General features: G+C 62.3%; 2 protein-coding genes across 4 annotated transcripts in view; both read left to right on the forward strand.

Moving 5' to 3' along the window:
- The window catches only part of IFT122 (intraflagellar transport 122), a 66,684-nt gene extending 64,137 nt beyond the window's left edge, over positions 1–2,547 (forward strand). For 2 of the 3 annotated variants that reach the window (XM_004613182.3, XM_055136092.1), the window contains 5 exons: positions 123–234; positions 341–466; positions 1,440–1,519; positions 1,717–1,881; positions 2,128–2,547. In XM_004613182.3, the coding sequence (XP_004613239.2) occupies positions 123–234; positions 341–466; positions 1,440–1,519; positions 1,717–1,881; positions 2,128–2,217 (573 nt within the window). In that variant the 3' untranslated portion in view covers positions 2,218–2,547. The remainder of the gene's footprint in view (positions 1–122; positions 235–340; positions 467–1,439; positions 1,520–1,716; positions 1,882–2,127) is intronic. The other variant, XM_055136093.1, reaches the window with a different exon arrangement.
- Positions 2,548–6,846: 4,299 nt separating this feature from the next.
- RHO (rhodopsin) lies at positions 6,847–12,898 on the forward strand. Its single transcript, XM_004613232.2, has 5 exons — positions 6,847–7,207; positions 8,567–8,735; positions 10,146–10,311; positions 11,172–11,411; positions 12,791–12,898. Exons 1-5 carry the CDS (start codon positions 6,847–6,849, stop codon positions 12,896–12,898), a joined length of 1,044 nt encoding a protein of 347 aa, XP_004613289.1.
- Positions 12,899–19,664: the final 6,766 nt, after the last annotated feature.

The following is a 19,664-nucleotide window of genomic DNA, read 5'->3' on the forward strand; positions in this document are numbered from 1 at the left end:
CACCCGGAGCCGGGAAGTGGCCTCGGTTCTCGCCCTTCCTGCGGGTGTCGGGGGCCGGCCCCTGCGCCCCAGCTGCCCTTCCCTCCTGGGCTCACGGGCCGGCGCGGCACTTGTGTCCACAGGAGCTGGTGCCCTTGTGCTACCGCTGCTCCACCAACAACCCCCTGCTCAACAACCTGGGCAACGTCTGCATCAACTGCCGCCAGCCCTTCGTCTTCTCCGCCTCCTCCTACGGTGAGTAACGGCCGCCCGCCGCGGGACCTCGCAGCCGAGACCCCGTCCTCACCCATGTCGGCGCACACGTTACACGGGTGAGCTGTGCTGTGTGCGTGTGCCGCAGAGGTGCTGCACCTGGTGGAGTTCTACCTGGAGGACGGCATCACCGACGAGGAGGCCGTGGCCCTCATCGACCTGGAGGCACCGACGCAGAAGCACGAGAGCAAGTGGCAGGAAGTGACGAGCAGCCGTATCCTGGGCCGTGGGATGGGACCAGGGCAGGGCGGGCGGCAGTGCCCGGGGTGGGGGCAGCCCCTTGGCACTCATGTGGGTGGCGATGCCTGTGGGGCGTGGTCAAGTGACAATGTATGCGGAGGTGACAGAGACCCCCCCCGCAGGCCACACAACTGAGCCTTGGACGAAACTCCACACACCCGGCCAGACGGTCCCCACCACAGACTCCCTTCCCTCCGGCCACAGTCTCTGTGTTCCCTCCCCCCCACCCCGCCACTACAGATGGTCCCTCACCCCGTCCCCCCGCCACAGATGGTCCCTTCCTCCAGGCCACACGTGGTTGCTTCCCGCTCCTTCCTCTGTGGGTGCTTCCTGCAGCCGCTTGCCCAGGCCACCTTGCCCAGGGCGGGGCCAACCCTGCCTCCCCCTGTCAGCCTCGGCAGAGCCCAGCGGGCACACCTCGGCTGGGGCCCAGTGCTGCACTCTGTTCCCACGCCCGGGCCCTCACTTGTCATCTGGGCTGTCAGCACGGTGCCCGCAAGTCCCCGCGGCTGGATGCCACCAGGTCGGGCCCAGACCACTCCTCCCTGGGCCACATTCTGGGAGAAACGGACGTGGTGGGAAGACGGGGCTGTCGAGTGGCCACACTGCGTGCGCCACGCTGGACCGGCACCCACGGTCGCCCGCCTGGGTGGGGCGGGACCCCGGGAGCTCTCCCTGGCCGAGCTGGGAGTTGCAGGAACTCGGCCCCTTGCCTGTGGAATCTGACCGCGTGTGTCAGGAGCCGCCACTGGCTGTGTCTCCCGGCACCCGAGGATGCTGGTCAGGGCACCCCCGGCAGTGCTCAGGGATCCCTCCTGGCTCTGAGCTCAGGGCTCACTCCCGGTGGGGCCTGGGGGTGACGGGGGCAGATGGTTCCGGGCATCAAACCCCGGGTGGGGGCGCCGGTTCCCCTCAGCCTCAGCCCCTTCCTTGACCAGATTTCCCAGACTCCCAGACTCTGAGGCTGGACGAGAGCATGGACACCATGGGCGACAGCGACCCCTTCACGGCAAAGCTGAGTTTTGAGGTGAGGGCCCCCCGAGCACTGGAAGCCGAGGAGTGGGGGCAGCTGGGATCGGGTGCGAGCTTCCGTCCCGGGTGGGGGCGGAACACAGCTGAGTTCTGTCCTAGCTCCTGGCCGGGGACGTCTCTGGTCAGCCCAGAGACTGGGGGCCCCGTGGGGAGGGGGCGCGGGCCCCTGCTGCCTGTCTGCCCGCCCTGCAGCAGGGGGGCTCGGAGTTCGTGCCCGTGGTGGTGAACCGCGCCGTGCTGCGCTCCATGAGCCGCCGGGACGTCCTCATCAAGCGCTGGCCGCGGCCCCTGCGTTGGCAATACTTCCGCTCGCTCCTGCCTGGCGCCGCCGTCACCGTGTGCCCCTCCTGCTTCCAGGTACCCGGGGGCACCCCCCCTTTCCTGTCACGGTTCCCTTGTGGGGGGGAGGGGGAGCCCCAGGGATCCTCAGTGCCGCAGGAGGGGGCGGGGCCTCGGCTGCCCTTCCGCCCATAATGCCCAGACGGGCCACTGAGAGGGGCCACCAGGGAAAGGAGGCGCCGGGCTCCTGCCCGTCCTCGTCCGGGTCTGTTCCCACTGGCCAGGCCCTCCGCGGCCAGAGCTCAGCCCGCCCCTGCCCCGCAGATGTTCCACTCGGAGGACTACGAGCTGCTGGTGCTGCAGCACACGTGCTGCCCGTACTGCCGGCACCGCAAGGACGACCCGGGCCAGTGAGCCCCGCGCCCCGGACCGCGCCCGTGCCACACCCTGGGCCGTGAGCACCCGCACCCCCGTGCTGCCACACTCCGGCTCCGTGTCTTTCTGCCCAGATGAAGTCTGTATTTTAGGGAGGCGCGGGTGTTGCCACAGAATTCCTATTTCTGGCATTTCGTGCCTTGTAAATAGCACCAAGGGATGGAGAAGGGAATGTACATATATTTTCTAAGAAAAAAAAAAATATCTGTTACTTTCTGAGAGGCTCGGTGGATCTGTCAGACTATTAACATGTACACTCCTCGAACAGATTGCCTCAATAATTACAAATAAAAGGGCTACTTATTTTCATCAGTGTCTGCATTTTAGCAAATCCTCATATTGTCTGCGACTTGATTTCCTTATGCAAAAGTGCACCTGTTTCTAATTTCATCGGAGAGGAACATTACATTTGCGTGCTCTTAAAATTTAATCTAATCGCAACAGCAATATGGAGAATGGGCCGGGGAGTGGGTGTGTATTTGTTTGGGCAAACAGGGAGGCGCTGTGGCCAATACCTGGCTGTGGGGAACAGGGCACAGATGTCCGCCTCCGGCTCTGCAGCCTACCCCCGGCCCGTGTCCACCGAGGCCTCTGGCCGCCCTGAGGCTTTGCCCCTGCACCAGGGGGACCCAGGTAAGGTCCTGGGGCTCGGGGGTTTGAAGGCACAGGTGGGGGAGCAGATGGGAAGGGGGGTGGGAGAGACAGCGGACACGCACCAGGGCCTTCTCGGTGGCAGCCACGCTGTATGTGTGGTCTCCGTGCCCACGCCAGCCCGGAGGCGGTTTCCAGCCCTGGTCAAGCAGCTACTCGACGCCCGCGGGGTCGCGAACCCAGCAGCCCAGCAGGAAGGCCGGGATCCGTCTGTACCGCTGCAGGCCAAGGCCTGCCAGCAGCTGGGGCCTCTCGGAACCTGGGATCAGATGCTGAGGCTTTGCAGCTTACCTGGAAGTGGGCAGGGCTGACCAGGTGCTCCCCATGGAGAGGAGGTGCCGGGGCCCAGCGGGGAGTGCCCAGGCTGGCCCGGCCCCCCTGCGCCCGCCTGCTCCCCGCCTCCTGCATCTCTTTGGAGACGATGGAGGAAAATGGAGAAAGGGAGCCAGACAGTTGTGCCAACAGAACTCCGCCGTGGGTCTAATTACTTACGATCAGCCATGCTCTCTCTCGCGCTAAACATTTATTAATGTGTTAGGGTTCCATTAGCGTGTTACTTGAACTGAAATCATTTGCATATGGCTGGGAAAGCGGGGAGAGAGGAAACAGCCTCTGCCACCAACAGGCGTCAATCACGGTGACAGATCAGATGGTCCCGGCTAGGCAGGGCGAGGCGCCCGCCTGAGATCCAGCGTGACGCGGGTGCAGGTGCCAGGCCGAGGCCGAGAGCAGCTTCCCTCGTTCATGGCTCAGCCCGCGGGTGCCCCGACACAGCCTCCTCTTTCACCCGACAGGTATCTGGAGCCACGACAGGTGCAGCGTTCACAATGCGGCTCCGAGTCCTGCTTGCATCACCCAGGACACCCCTGGCTGGGGCACGCCCCTCCCCAGCCCCAGCTCCATCCCCTCTGACACGAGGTTTAGGGGTTGACCCCCCCCAGGGCTGGCCAGGAGGGACCTCAGGCTGCGACCTGATGCTGAACTCTGACCCTCCAGCCTCCACGTCTTCCCAGGTTCTCGAGAGGAGGAAGGAAGGAAGAGGGGACCAAGGTGGCCCAGGAGAGCCCCTGGCCAGAGCTTCTGTGTCCTAGCTGCAGCCCGGTCTCGGACGCTGCATGTCCCGTGCCCTCCCATCTACACCTCGCGCCTCTCCCAGCAGGCAGACACCTGCTCTCGTGCCCCTCCCCAGTGGCAGGGGGCGGCCCAGGGGGCTTCCTCTCAAGACCTCCAGGAGGCGCCTCTGGATAGGGGTGGCCTTGGCCTTCTCCAATCTGGCCTTGGCGGGTCCTCCGTCCCCTCCGTCCCCTTCGCTCCAGGACATCCTTGGCAGGGTGGGGGGGAGGCCCAGCACCCTTCACACACTGCTGGTAGCTCCCGCAGCTGCTACTGACCCCCTGGCCTGTCCTGCGGCACCCCCGGCCCCCACCCACCGTGAGCCCCTCTCTCAGAGAATTCCAAGAGCGCCCGAAGTGGGCGGGGACACGGCCCCCACCCCAGCCTTGCTCTCTGCTGTTCTCTGGACTCGGGGGAGTGGGGGCTCGAGGGAGGCCTCGGAGGGGCCCGAGGGCAGGAGGACGAAGAAAGGGGAGGGGAGGTGGCCACCGCCTCCTCTCCATCCCCCTTGACCTGACAGCCCGCGGTGAGGGAGACTGCTGACCCAGCAGCATGGGTCCGGGCTTAGCTGCAGCGAGCCGGGTGCGCCCCGCTAAGCACTAATCCTCCTTGGCCAGCGGAGCCCGAGCCCCGCGCCAGCCCGGACCCCCGTGAGCACAGCGACGGAGCCCCGCTCCCCGCCACTCCTCACATCCAGCGCCCGCCCGACCCAGGGGCCCAAGCTCAGGAAGCCACCCCACGCTCCCGGGCCGCCTGGCCGCCCGTCCCGGCTGCCATGTCTCCCACAGTTGCCGCCAGGAGCCTAGAAAGTTCTAGCTTGGGTAACCCTGGTCCCAAGCCCAACTCCACAGATGGTCCCCCCGGCACCGCTAGGAGTGGCCCCCGAGCACAGAGCCAGGAGTGGCCCCTAAGTACGAGCAAGCCAGGAGTGGCCCCCAAGTACAGAGCCAGGAGTGAGCCCTGAGCAGAGACCCAGGAACGAGCCCCAAGCACAGTCAGGAGTGACCCCTGGGGACAGAGCCAGGGGTGATCCATGAGTGCCACTGGGCATCTTCTCCCCCATCACCACACATTATTTTCCTTTTTTTTTGCTGTTTTGTATTTGGGCTGTTCCTGGAAGTGCTCAGGGCTGACTCCCGGCTCTGTGCTCAGGGATCACTCCTGTCAGTGCTCAGGGGGCCATATGGAGGCCAGGGATCAAACTGAGTCAGCCCTGAGCAAGGCAAGTGCCCCACCTCCTATACTGTCACTCCACGCCCCGCCCCCCCCACAAAATAAATCCTTGGTCCTACCTTCGGGAGTAGAGTTCAGTCACCCCAGCCTCATGCCCCGGGAGGCCAGGGTGACCCCAGTCTGGCAGAAGTAGGACCAGGGCCCGCCCTCTCGGGGACAGGCAGTGACACACCAGGGGCAGGCCCTGGGCCGATTGCAGGGAGCAGGACAGACAGAGATCTCTCTCGTGCTGCAACCTGGGAGAAGGACAGAACGCAGGGACGCAGCGGGGACGAAGAAGGCCCGGCCCCCGTCAGCACAGGGATGCGACAGGAGGGTGCTGAGGTCGGGGGTCAAGGGCTTGGGTCAGTGCTTGCTTAAGCGTCTGCTCATAACCCCCTTTTACCGGCAGCGCAGGGTGGGCCCTGGCTACCAGAAACATCTAAAACTCAGGATGAATTAAAATTAAAAAATCTGAATTCAGTTTTGGTCATTGAACTTTTGGAAACATTTTACTATTCCCCCTCCCTTTTTTTTTTGCAACCCACCCCACGACTCCTCATTTAAGAAGCTGGGCACCAGGTCTGGGGGTCCAATCTTCTCTCCCGGCGGCCAGGATCCATGTGGAACCAACCTTCCACTGAACCTTATTAGCAACAGCCCAGCCTGACCACTGAGCCCAGCACCTTGACCGTGCTGATAACCTTCACTTGCTGGCCTCCACCATCCCCTGTGCTCATGCTTTTTACCTGCAGACAGTGGTCAGGAGGCAGGCTCAGGTGGGCTGAGGAAGGAGCCCCCTCTCTGAGCAAACAGCTGGAGAAATTCAGGTGGGCAGTCTCAGCCACGGCACCTGCCCCAGGGCCTTGGCACATGCTGAGGTGCCTACTGGACATGGCCCATCAGACGATGACACAGTCAGCTCCTTCCATCACTGAGTTCAGGGGCCTCCAGCCCATTCAAGGGCCAGCTCTGAGCCCTTCCTCTTGTTTCACTGTTGGCCAGGTTCCTCTCTTCCTCCCCAGACACTTCCTACAGGTGGGGCTTGTTCCCCTTGCCCGCCCCCAAAGCCCACCTTCAGCCTCATAGCCGTATTTCTCCCAGACCCGCACAGAATTGCCTGAAGCAATGAGTGCCTGTGGGGCGGTGCCGGGGGCTCCTTTCTGGGGTGGGGTGGGGCGTCTGGGACCCACAGAACCACCCCCGCCCACCCATGCTCAGTTTGTGGAGCCGGGAAGGCCCGCAGGGGCGTCTGTGAGGAAAGTCTTGGGGAGAGAGGGCAAGGGAGAGCCAGCCCCTGGGGCAGTCAGGGCCCAGGGGGAGAGGGGCGGGCTTGGGGGGGGAGAGAAGCCCCGAGCACTCCCTGCTCCCTTCCCTGGGGTCCCCAGCCCTATCCCCTCCACCGGGAGTCACCTTGGCCCCCTCGGAAGCCAATTAGCTCCCTCGAACGAACGCCGTGGGGCTTAGTATGATCAATAACCCCAATCTCCGGCCCGCTGACTCAGCGGGGCGCTCGGGGAGGGGGGCGGGCTGGGCCCTTCATAAGGGCCGGGTGGGGGGGGGCGACAGCCAGAGCCCCCGCGGCCGAGCTCGGGTGGGAGCAGCTGGCGAGGCCGGCGGCCGGCCGCAGCCATGAACGGGACGGAGGGCGAGAACTTCTACGTGCCCTTCTCCAACCGCACGGGCGTGGTGCGCAGCCCCTTCGAGTACCCGCAGTACTACCTGGCCGAGCCCTGGCAGTTCTCCATGCTGGCCGCCTACATGTTCCTGCTCATCGTGCTGGGCTTCCCCATCAACTTCCTCACGCTCTACGTCACGGTGCAGCACAAGAAGCTGCGCACGCCGCTCAACTACATCCTGCTCAACCTGGCGCTGGCCGACCTCTTCATGGTCTTCGGCGGCTTCACCACCACCCTCTACACCTCCCTGCACGGCTACTTCGTCTTCGGGCCCACGGGCTGCAACATGGAGGGCTTCTTCGCCACGCTGGGGGGTAGGAGCCGGGGGCACCGCCGTGGGGCCCTCCCCGGGGGAGGGCAGAGCCCCAGGCCCGGGGTGGCGGTCACGGGCACGGTCCAAAGGCCTCACTTGTGCCACCCTCGGCGACGCCAAGCTGGGCAGAGGTGGAGGGAGAGGAGGTGGGGTGAGGAAGGGGCGGCCCTGGACACGGTCCGGGCCCCTGGGGGCTGCCCAGGTCCTGCTCTGCCACGAGGGGGGCGGGTCACAGCAGGCCTTGTGGGGGCTACAGTGGCACAGGGGCAGAGAGGAGCCTCGAGCCCACATCCAGCGGGACAGCTGGGCCAGACTAGACCAGCACCGGGGCCAGGGACTGCCACTGTCACTGTCATCCTGTTGCTCATCGATTTGTTTGAGCGGGCACCAGTAACATCTCTCATTGTGAGACTTATTGTTCCTGGGTTTTCGCATATTGAGTTCGCCACGGGGAGCTTGCCAGGCTCTGCCGTGCGGGCAGGATACTCTCGGCAGCTTGCCGGGCTCTCCGAGAGGGACGGAGGAATCGAACCCGGGTCAGCCACATGAAAGGCAAACGCCCTACCCGCTGTGCTATCGCTCCAGCCCGGGGCCAGGGACAGAAGTGACAAAACAGGCCCCTGGGATGGGGGCCCGCAGCCTGAGACGGCCACAACTGGCCGTGTCCCAGCCCCGGTGAGCGCGGAGCTCGGAAAGCGCCGTCACGTGTGGTGGGAAACAGGCCCGGGGGGTGAGACCGAGGCCTGGTGAGGAAAGGGCCACAGGGCAGGGGTGCGGCCATCCAGGTCCGGGGGCACATGACTAGGGGGGTCTGACTGGGGGCACAGGGCCCCACCACCTCCTCCCCCCCAGAGCCCTGTTCTTGGGAACCCGGTCACCCCCAGGCTTCAGTGCTCCGGGGTCAGTGCGGGGAGAAGCCGGTCACACGGCGGGTGGTGACCCCGAGTGCCCTGAAGGGCGCCTGCTCCCGCACGGGGGGACCCTGTGGGGTGGCCCCCAGGGAGGAGAAGCGCTGCCCTAGGCAGCCCGGCCGCCACCTCTGGCCACTTTGCACCTTTGTTTGTTCGGTTTCGAGCCACCCCCCACTGTGCTCGTGACTCCGTGCTCAGGGCCGTGTTTCTGGAGGTGCCCCATGGAGCCCGGGAGTGCCTTGTGCAAAGCCTGTGCCCTGTGCCTGAGCGTCTCCTGCCCCCGGGAGGACACGAGCCCCGCCCCTCCTGTCCCCAGGAACCGGGGTCCGCCTTCACCCCGCTTCCAGCGGCTACTCTGCCCCCACCAGGGCGGAGCCTGTCCTGGCTGCCCCGCCCACAGCACACGGGGTCCTGGGGGCGCCCAGTGACCAGCTGCTCCCGCCTTGCAGGAGAAGTGGCCCTGTGGTCCCTGGTGGTGCTGGCCATCGAGCGCTACGTGGTGGTGTGTAAGCCCATGAGCAACTTCCGCTTCGGGGAGAACCACGCCATCATAGGCGTCGCCGTCACCTGGGTCATGGCCCTGGCCTGCGCCGCGCCCCCCCTCGTCGGCTGGTCCAGGTAACGGCGCCCAGTAGAAGGGAAGGGTCTCGGGGAGCCTTGGGGGGCCTCCCGGCTAAGACTCCGCCTAGTACCGCCTGGTTCTAGGGGCCCAGCTCCCATCCTGAGGTCCCAGCAGAGGGGGAGGAGAGGGGCGCCGCTGTGGGGGTTCCCTGCAAGCCCCTGCTGAGGAGAGTCCAGGACTCCCCACACCCCCGTCTGGCCCCCACACCCCGAGCCTGGCCCCGTCTCTGAGCAAACAGCTGGAGAAATTCAGGTGGGCAGTCTCAGCCACAGCACCTGCCCCAGGGCCTTGGCACATGCTGAGGTGCCTACTGGACATGGTCCATCAGATGATGACACAGTCAGCTCCTTCCACCATTGAGTCCAGGGACCTCCAGTCCATTCAAGGGCCAGCTCTGAGCCCTTCCTCTTGTTCCACTGTTGGCCAGGTTCCTCCACATCCCCCACCTGGCCCCCACACCCCCCCCCGCCTGGCCCCCACACCCCTCACCTTGGCAGGGGCCCTAATCCCACCTAAGCCAGGGCCAGGCCACAATCCGCTTTGGTTCAGGGCCAGGGCGGCTCCCGTGACCTTGGGGAGCCGGGTCCCCAGCAGCACCCAGGCCGGGGTCTGGGAGGAGCACGAGGGGACCCGAGTTTGGAAGTGACTCTGGGCAGGGCACCTGAGGCCCGGCCCCTGCTGCCAGGCCGGGTGCCCGCCCTGCCTCCCCCGTCCTCCTCTCTGGCCCCGGTGCTCCCTGATTCATCACCCCCCCAGCCCCCGCCCCTTCCCTGGTCTTCCAGGCCCCACGTCACGGTCCCCCTTAGTCACGGAAAAACCCAACCACATGCCTCAGGGACCTCTTGGTTCTAGAAACTGCTAGAGACTCCCGCTGCCCCTCTTAGGCCTGGGAAATTCTTCTCCTTTTCCTCTCCCCGCCCAGGCTCCCCGCCTTGGGGCCCAGGAGCCACCCGGACGGGGATGGGCCCAGAGGTGCAGGCCTGATGCTGGGCTTGATGCTTCACACCGGGCCAGTGTGGTGTTGGGGGGGTGTCTGGGGGGCACATGTGGTCCTGGGGTCACACTTGGCACCCAGAGCGTGTAGGTCGTGAGCACCAGCCGTGAACTCTTTCCCCGCCCTGGGTAAAGGCCTTTGTCCTTGGCCGCTCGGTGGGTGAAGGCGTGTCCCTCCCCCCAGCAGCTGGGAGATGGGGCTGGGGGCGGGGTGCAGGGAGGACGGGAGCAGGGCCCTGGCGGCCCACGGGGTGAGACCGAGGCGGGACGCAGGCAGCCCGAGGGACCTGCCGTGTCACAGAGCCACAGGCCTGCCTTGCGTCCCCATTTCCCGAGGCGGGCAGGGCCTGGCCTGTCCCCAGGTGCCTCGCATGTGGACTTAGGTCCCCTCCTGTCTTCGGGCGGTGCCGCAGGTACATCCCTGAAGGCCTGCAGTGCTCGTGTGGGATCGACTACTACACGCCGAAGCCCGAGATCAACAACGAGTCCTTCGTCATCTACATGTTCGTGGTCCACTTCTCCATCCCCATGTTCATCATCTTCTTCTGCTACGGGCAGCTGGTCTTCACCGTCAAGGAGGTACTGAGCGTGCTGGGTGCTGGGGCCTCTCACTGGGTGGGGGGGGTCCCTGGTCAGCACAGCAGGCCCGTACCTGGGGGCTTGGGGGTGCCTGGTCAGCATAGCAGGTCCATACCTGGGGGTTTGGGGGTCCCTGGTCAGCACAGCAGCCCATACCTGGGGGTTTGGGGGTGCCTGGTCAGCACAGCAGGCCCATACCTGGGGGTTTGGGGGTACCTGGGGGTTTGGGGGTACCTGGGGGGTTGGGGGTACCTGGGGGGTTGGGGTCCCTGGTCAGCACAGCAGGCCCATACCTGGGAGTTTGGGGTCCCTGGTCAGTACACCAGGCCCCATACCTGGGAGTTTGGGGTGCCTGGTCAGAACATCAGCCCCGTACCTGGGGGTTTGGGGGTATCTGGGGGTTTGGGGGTACCTGGGGGTTTGGGGGTACCTGGGGGTTTGGGGGTACCTGTTCAGCACAGCAGGCCCATACCTGGGGGTTTGGGGTCCCTAGTCAGTACACCAGGCCCCATACCTGGGAGTTTGGGGGTGCCTGGTCAGCACAGCAGGCCCATACCTGGGAGTTTGGGGGTGCCTGGTCAGTACACCAGGCCCCATACCTGGGAGTTTGGGGGTGCCTGGTCAGCACAGCAGGCCTGTACCTGGGGGTTTGGGGGGCCTGGTCAGCACAGCAGTCCCCGTACCTGGGAGTTTTGGGGTCCCTGTTCAGCACAGCAAGCCTGTACCTGGGAGTTTGGGGGTCCCTGTTCAGTACACCAGGCCCCGTACCTGGGAGTTTGGGGTCCCTGGTTGGCACAGCAGGCCCCGTACCTGGGGGTTTGGGGGTGCCTGGTCAGCACAGTGGCCCCGTGTCCCCGCAGGCGGCGGCCCAGCAGCAGGAGTCGGCCACCACCCAGAAGGCCGAGAAGGAGGTCACGCGCATGGTCATCCTCATGGTCGTCGCCTTCCTCATCTGCTGGCTGCCCTACGCCAGCGTGGCCATGTACATCTTCACCCACCAGGGCTCCGACTTCGGGCCCACGTTCATGACGCTGCCGGCGTTCTTCGCCAAGTCCTCCTCCATCTACAACCCCGTCATCTACATCATGATGAACAAGCAGGTGCCTGCCCACCCTCCAGGGAGGCGGGGGTGGGGGGGAGTCAGGGCCCCCGGGACCTCCGAGGCATCCGGCCCCACTGGGGATCCGGAGCGCGGATGGCCCGGGAATGTGCACTTCCTCTTTGTGGTTTTGTTTTCTCGGGGGCCAGCTCCAGCTGTGCTCAGGGCTTGCTCCTGACTCTGTGCTCAGGGATCACGCCTGCAGGGGCTTCGGGAGATTGCGCGTGGGGGAGCGGGGTGCCAGGCACTGGTCCCCGGGGCTCTGGAGTCAGAGGCTGGGGGCGAGAGAGAATTCCTGCAGGAGGCCTGGGCGGTGCGCAGGGTTCTCTCCTGGCTCTGTGCTCAACGATCACTGCTGGCTCAGGTGACCAGATGTGGTGTTGGGGATTGAACCCGGGTCGGCCACTTCTAAGGCAAGTGCCTCCCCCCGCTGTACTCTGTCTCCGGCCCCGGAAGGCCGGGGTTTGATCCCTGACACTGCACAGTCCCCCAAGCACCAGTAGGAGAGACCCCCAGGCACTGAGCACCACCAGGTGTGGCTCAAACCACCACCCCTGAATTTAAAAGTAGAGAGTCAACACCCCAAGTTTCTGCAACGCCGAACAGGGAGCGAGAGTCTGGCCTGAGGGACGAAGGGCTAGAACCTTCCTTTCCCACGGCGGCTCCTTCTCTGCAGAACCAGCGCTCGGGTGGGGATCTGGCCTCTGAGTCTGCATCAGACTTTTTTTTCTTGCTTTTGGGGTCACACCCAGCGATGCTCAGAAGTCACTCCTGGCTCTGCACTCAGGAATTACCCCTGGCCGTGCTCAGGGGACCACATGGGATGCTGGGAATCGAACTCGGGTTGGCCACGTGCAAGACAAACACCCTCCCCGCTGTGCTATCACTCCAGCCCCTGCATCAGACTTTAAATCCTGGCTCCGGCCCTTGCGGTGGGGCCCTGGGCAATGCCTGCTCTCTGAGCATGTGTCTCCCCCCGGGGAAAGGGAACCCCCGGCTCTCACGTGCAATGAGAGCATGGGCAGAGCCCCTGGCCCTCGAACGGTATCATGGACCGTCTCCTCTGACGGTCTACGCGTGGGGGCGGGGGTCACTGGCTCAAGGTTCCCTCCTGGGAGATGGGTGGGAGGGGTGTGAAAGGCGAGCCTCACCCTTGGCTCTGCTGGGCACCCTGACTCTGCCCCCCCCACCCTTGTTTTTGGCTTGGGGGGTCCCACCCTGCAGCGCTGGGTTTAATCCTGGCTCTGCACTCAGGAATTACTCCTGGCGGTGCTCAGGTGGGATGCGGGGATCAAACACAGGCCGGAGGTGTGCGAGGCAAATGCCCCCCCGCCCCCCGCTGCAACATCATCCCGGCCCCTGCCTCTGCTCTCATTCCAGTTCCGGAACTGCATGCTCACCACCCTCTGCTGTGGCAAGAGCCCGTTCGGCGAAGAGGAGACCTCTACCGTCTCCAAGACAGAGACCAGCCAGGTGGCACCGGCCTGAGCCCCACCAGGACCCTGCCCGGCTATAGGAGATGCCCAGCCCCGGTCCCCACCCCAGCCCCAGCCGCCCCTGGCAGCCGTGCCTGTCAACACAGGTGGCACAGGCTCCCCAAGTCTGGAGAAAAAGGGAGAAGAAACATGAGGCTCCACACCTGCTGGGGCTGGTCTGATCCTGTGCGCCGAGTTCCCGGGGCTGGTGGGGTCTGCGCCCCACCCCCCACCAACTCCCCTCTCAGGAGCACAACTTCCTGGAAGAGCATCCCTAAGCGCTGAGGGAGGATGTCTAGCCCAGAGCGGGGCACACAGTAGGTGCTTAATAACTGCTAGCTGGATGAAAGAAGGGTGAGTGGAGGAGCGGATGACAGGGCGGAGGGGACGGGAGAGCGTGCCCCCTCTCTCCAGACCACCTTCCAGCAGCAACACGTCCTTGGACTGTAACCACGAGCCAGACCCCCCCACTTCCTTCCCCTGCACAAGGGCACCCCCAAACCCCACCGCCGCTGCCCCCAGCTGCTGTGATGTTCAAGTGAGAGAATAAATGTGTGTGTGTGTGTGTGTCTGTGTGTGTGCATTTGGTTAAGCACATTGTAAATGGTAAATAGTTGTACAGATTTCAGTTAACATTACAAATAGTATCAATATAATTCATCACTGATCACCTCTGAATGATTTTTAAAATATTTTTATTTCTTTTTGGGTTGGGGGCCACACCTGGAAACTCCTGGCTCTGTGCTCCGGAATCACTCCTGGTGAGCTTGGGGTGCCAGAGATTGAACCCAGGCCAGCCACAGCAAGTGGCTGTGATTGCCACTGCACTATCACTCTGGCCCCCACAGTTTTTTTTCTAACTGAGGAATACTGACAGACAATGTTATATAACTATAGGTGTATGTTGTAGGGTTGGACATTTGTATATACTGAGAAATAATCACCGTGATCTGTCTACTCTGTTTTCTTCATCACCTCCCCAAATAGTTCATTTGCAATTGGACAAGGCCCCAAGGCAGAATCCTCAGCTGTTTTTCATGTTAGCCGGGGTCAAGCCGAGACACGGGCTTCAGGCCAGGCTCAGGGAGGGTGAGTCAGGGAATTCGACCAACAGGACTGGAGAAACAACAGCAGGCCCTAGAGCTGGGGTCAAGGCTCTGGGTCTCACCTCAGAGGGGGGAGTCCAGGCTATTTCCCCCCGTCCAACGGGACCTGTCAAGAGACGGGCCTTCTCTCAGCCTTTGGAAACCACCTGCTTCCTGCTCACCTTGAAGGGAGCACCAAGTTCCTGATATCACCCTGGTCCAGAAGAGCTTAGAAACAAAGAGCGAGAATCCCTCTGGCCTGCCTGGGGATGTTCACAGTCCCCAGAGCCCAGCTCACTCACCCCCGAGTCCAGGACTTCAGCTCACTTGCAGATAAGCCTGTCTTCAATGCCACCAGCACCTTCCCAAGGGTCCTTGCCGGAAAGCTGGCTGGACCTGGGGCACGGGAACTGAACCGCCTCAGCAGCCGGCCCCTCCTTCTCCACATAACCAAAGCCAGAAGCTCCAGCTTTGCCCCAGTCTGCCTGGAGAACAAGGAAAATCGGGGCATTAAAAGCTCAGCTTCTCGACCTGGTGTTAACGTGGTATGTGTATTCATTCTCAAGCTTTTTAGTTTCGGGATGGATTGCTCCCCACATGCCTGGTTTCAGCGGCCACTGGACCTCCCCATGGCTCTGGGGTGGAGGGAGCAAGGCAAGTGTCCACCTGGAAAATAGGCTCCCAGTGAGCTGGGAAGTTGTACACGAGTCCTCTCACCTCTCTGTGACTCCTTACCTGCAAAAGGAACCCGAGGGCTTGAGCAGTAATGTACGGGCTCTTGCCTTGCATGCAGCCGACTCAGGTTTGATCCCTGACCCCCCAGATGGTCGCTGAGTCTGCCAGGAGTGATCCATGAGCACAGAGCCAGGAATACTCCGTGTGTGGTCGCGGGTGTGGGAGCCCCAGAGGCAGGGGAGGTCAGCTCTCCTTGAGGTGCATCACAGGCGCACACAGCAGATGCCACCCAGGAAAGCAGACAGAAGGAACGTAAGGTTACCAGGGTCTCAGCACAACCCTGATGCAAGACAAACAGAACGGAGGAGATTTCATTCCTAGCCGTGGCCCCTAGCATCCAGGGTGGGAAACGGTAGCTGCAGCCTAGCTGGGAGCTCCCGGGTGCCATGCTGGGGCTGGCACCGGTAGCAGTTGTGCTCGCTGGTGTGGCACCTCTATTGTCTCCCCAGCTGGTGCCAATCAGGATTCCTTTGGCTACAACTGATTCAACTCAACTGGCGTAAAGCATAGGGGAGAAATTACTGGTTCCCGTAAACGAACAGCCCAGGGCTCCGGGCGGGGTGCTGGGACAGCTGCCAGGATTCTGCATCTCCTCCACGTGCTTCTCACGGCTCTGTGCCCACGTGATGCACAAGCGCTGTCGGGAGCAGCTTCCACTTTCCCAGCAGTTCCGGTATAGGTCCCAGGTCGGGCTCCCATTGGCTGGCCCTGGGTCACCTGACGGCACGCAAGCCTATCACAGGCTAGGACGGGGACTCCGTCTCCGATTGGTCATGCTCAGGTCACATGCTCTCCTCTAGCACCGCCCCCCGGTGGGGTCAGCATCCGAAACCAAATGAGCACAGCACGGGGTGGGCAGAACCACCCGCAGCCTGGAGGCGGTGGGCTCTGAGCCGCTGATGTCAAGCTAGACCCGTTCCAGGGGTGCAAGAGGATCCCAGGGCTGGACCCCAGGGCTCAGCCTGTGGTTTCAGGGGTTGCCTGGGGAGGAACTGGGGCGACCCCCACCCAGCCCACTTACTCTAAGGAAACATGGGGTTTGTCTGCCCTTCCGCTCCGTCTCCGGATTTTTCCGGGAGAGAGAAAGTCTCTTTACCTCCTTGATTTCCGGTTGGCTTGAAAACGCTTCGGGGGTACAGGTGAAAGGACGGGCGGTGACTGTCACCGCCCTGCAGGCAGCCCAGACACCCTGAATACCTGCCGTATGCCATGATTTCTCCACCCAGTCTAAGGACGCCCACGTGAGCTCGGATGCAGTGACGGTTTAAAGGGGGCAATCTTTTATTATTATTATTATTATTATTTTAATTTTATAAAGTAGTTCACACCATTTGATTATATTATTCGAACACCGGAACCTAGCCACAGCCATGCTCAAGGCCCCTCCCCACATGTTTGGACAAGGTTCACACATGAAGGTACCGGCAGAGGAACCCAGGTGTGTGTAATCCCATCAACAGCCAACATCCAGAGACTTCAAAGCGAGCTCCCAGAAGATATCTTATAACCTACTCTCCCCCTGGGAGAAACTCGCAAGCTACTGAGAATTTCCTGCCCACATGGGACAGCCTCGAAAGCTTCCCATGGTGTATCCATATGCCAAAGCCAGCAACAAGCTGGGTCTCATTCCCCTGACCCTGAAAGAGCCTCCAATGCGGCATCCTTGGGAAGGCCGAGTGGAGAGAGACCTCTAAAATCTCAGGGACAGGACGAATGGAGACATTACTGAGCCCGCTCGAGAAATCGACAATCAACGGGATTTCGTGATTCGTGTGATTTGTGAATATTCGAACACCAATCCCACCGCCATTCCACCTTCCCACCACCGTATTTCGGATGTTTCCATCCCGAACCCCAGCCCCTGCCCCAAAGGAAGGGAGCAAATCCTTGTCGGGGTGAGGGGCCCTCTCTGACCTTGCCCCTGGGACCATGAGGGATTCTGGGCTTGTGGAGCAGCCAGCTCGCTGCCCCCTCCCTGGCCCACTACTCCCTTACCAAGTCACACAGGATGGGAAGCCCTGCCTGGGCCCCAGGCTCAGACAGCTGCGTGACTCCGGCCAAGTCCCTGAATCTCTCTGTCCCCTCAGATTAAAAAGGGAGAATTGTCTCGTGTGGCAGAGCCCAGTGAGACGGGGCAGAGCACGGTGGGCGCTCAGCCAACGTGTGTGCCCTTCCCGGGACTGTGGATACTAAGCCAAGTACTGTGGACACCCTCGTTTGGTCTGTTGGGAGGTGTACGTAGAACAAGAAGGGTATGATGGAGAGCAGTAGAAAACATGAGCTGCCCCAAATCTTCACTGTCTCTTAATAATATCACCCCAAGTTCTAGCTGGGCAAGGAGCCCCCCATCCCACGGCTGGCTCTGCCAGCTTCCCCCGTACCTGCGGGGTAATGATACTAAGGTCTGGCCAAGGGAGTGTGATCAGAAGTGGTGTGTGTGCTCTGGGTGCTGCACTCCAGAGAATGGAGGTGTCCTCCACTTCCACTCTTCGTTCCTCTGTGGACGGGAACACAGCCGTGATGACCAGAGCTGCAGCAGCCATCTCGGATCATGAGGCTGAAATCAGGCGAGATCTCCCGAGCTGCCTTCTCAGCTCCGCACAATTTCTGCTTGAAGAATTTCACGAGAGGTTTCCTAACCATTGTTTAAGTCACCATGAGTGTGGAGACAAGGCTCGTTTCTCCACAGTCCCACGGCTTGTAGGGGGCCTTGGGAAGATCTAGGGGACCCCCAAAAGCCTGCTTCTTCGCATATGAATAAAGCGGTGGCTATAAGTGACTTCCACGGAGCCGATGCGGCTATGATGGATTGCCCTGACAGCTCGCTTGATGTCCTGCCATGCCCTCTGGGGTCAGAATATCCCAAAACAAACTCCAAAACATTCCGTCTTCATCATCAGAACTGTAAGAAAAGTCCCACGTTGGAAGATTCCACTCAGCGTTCCAAGCTGTTTGTTTTCCAAGGGGCGGGAAACAAACTAATCTGGGTAGAACTTGAAAATTCAGCTTAGGAAAAAAGAAAAAAAAAGTCCCTGTTCTGCCCCTAAAGCCATTGAGAGTGACCCCAGGCTCAGAGTTAGTCAGGAGTAGCTCCTGAGCACTGCTGGGTGAGGTCCCCCGAACCCAAAAAAAAGCCGGTCCTGTCCCAGCCATCAGCCAGCCCCTGAGCTCTTCCCTGGAAAACGGCAGCCCTCGGGAGGAAATTTTAGATGCCACAGTGCTTTTGGGGAGGGCTGCCCCAGGCACGCAGCTCTGCTGGCACCGCCCTGAGCCCTCTTGGAGGAAGCTCGTGGGAATGTTTGTATCACCGAGTCACTTTTTCTCAATTCTTGGCGATGCCCTACACGTGGGAGCAAATTGCTGCCCGCCCGGTGCCAGCTCCACTGCCTCGGAGCTCCTTCCTCTCCGGCCCGCGCAGGCGCACGGGGCTCAAGCCACGCTCGAGTGGCAGCTGTGCGCGGGTGCTGTGCTGAGTACCAGAAACGTCCTGGCTACCTTCACCCTCCTGAGATTGGGGGCTTGTAAGGGAGTGAGGGGAGAAGGAGCTGTAACTCGGGGTCCTGGAGGTTCCCGGAGAGAAAGCCGGGGGTGCCTGCAGCCACAGAGAGGAGCCTTCTCCTTTGGGGGGGTCTGGAAACACTTTTCCACAGTGACTGCATCTACACCAAGGCCGGGACAGCAGAGAAAGTTCTCGAGGAGGGAGGCGGGGTCACCCTCTCTGTGCGCCCTGGCTTGGGCGAGGCCTGGAGGCAGCGCTGCTGGTGGTTCCAGCTCTGGGGTGATCTAGATGGGTGGCTAGTGGCCAGCAGGTGACTGGGTGTCCACGGGGGACCAAGCGGCTGGTCTCTGGCTCCTCACCACCACCCTGGTCACACCAAGTCACAAGCCAGCTGAGGGGTTGGGGCCGGGCAGGGGGACATGAGTCATCTGGGCATCAGAGAACGCCAGCGGAGGGCCCAGCCCCGCCCCCCGCCTGTCTCAAGGATTCAGGCGAAGTCGAACTGTGGGGCCCCGGGCCCAGCACCTCCTTCAGTGGGGCTGAAGTGACCTGACCTTCACCCCAGGGAAGTGGGGAGCCACAAAGGGTGTTGGCCAGGCAGGATGTGGGAGCAAATTTCCCTCAAGGACATGAGGCTGACCTGGTATGGCTCTTTCAGACCTTCTGCACTCACACACACATACACATGCGCGCGCGCACACACACACACACACACACACACACCTGACACTTGTCTTTCTCACAAACAAGGAGCAGATACATTCTGGCCCGTTCATTTTCACAGCTGCATACTATTCCGCCATGTACCCGAACCACTCTTCCCTAAGGTGTCGTCAGGCTGTTTTCAATTGTTGACTTAGACAAGGAGGAACATCCCTGCATGTGGGTGAGAACGTTTCCCTGGCATGGCGCCCACAGTGAAGAGCTGGGCTGGCGCTGGGGCAGATGCTGCTCAACTGCTTCTGCCGCCCGAGGCCATGGGCTCCTTCACCCAGAGCACACACTGCGGGCCCTCTGCTGGGTACCAAGCCCACCTCATCCTCCTGGGAACCGTCTCATCATTTTATTTCTCTGGGGGTCCCTGAGGGTGGGACGGCAATCCTCGGCCCACCTGGGACCTGACCGTTTGGTGCTTGGGCCACTACCCGCGCACGGGTGGGGGGGACCTTGCAGTGGCACTGGGGGTGCCCACGTGCCGCACAGGCGCAGTAGCCCGGGAGCGCCCACGTGCCGCCTCCCCGCCCCGCCTCCTCGCGGCCGGCTGCGGAGACGGGGCCCTTCAGCCCAGTGATTCATTCCATCGGTTCTATTTTTTGCTTTTGCAAACAATGCGCTAATTATTTCTTTTCCATCGAACGCACTTTGGGGATGGAGCCGGGAGGCTGGGCCCAGGGGAGAGCCTTTCCGAGGCGGGCTGCGCCCCAGGGTGCACCCCTGCGCTCCTGCCAGCGCCACAGCTA

This window comes from Sorex araneus, chromosome 4, assembly GCF_027595985.1.
Source record: "Sorex araneus isolate mSorAra2 chromosome 4, mSorAra2.pri, whole genome shotgun sequence".
Classification (NCBI taxonomy): Eukaryota; Metazoa; Chordata; class Mammalia; order Eulipotyphla; family Soricidae; genus Sorex; species Sorex araneus.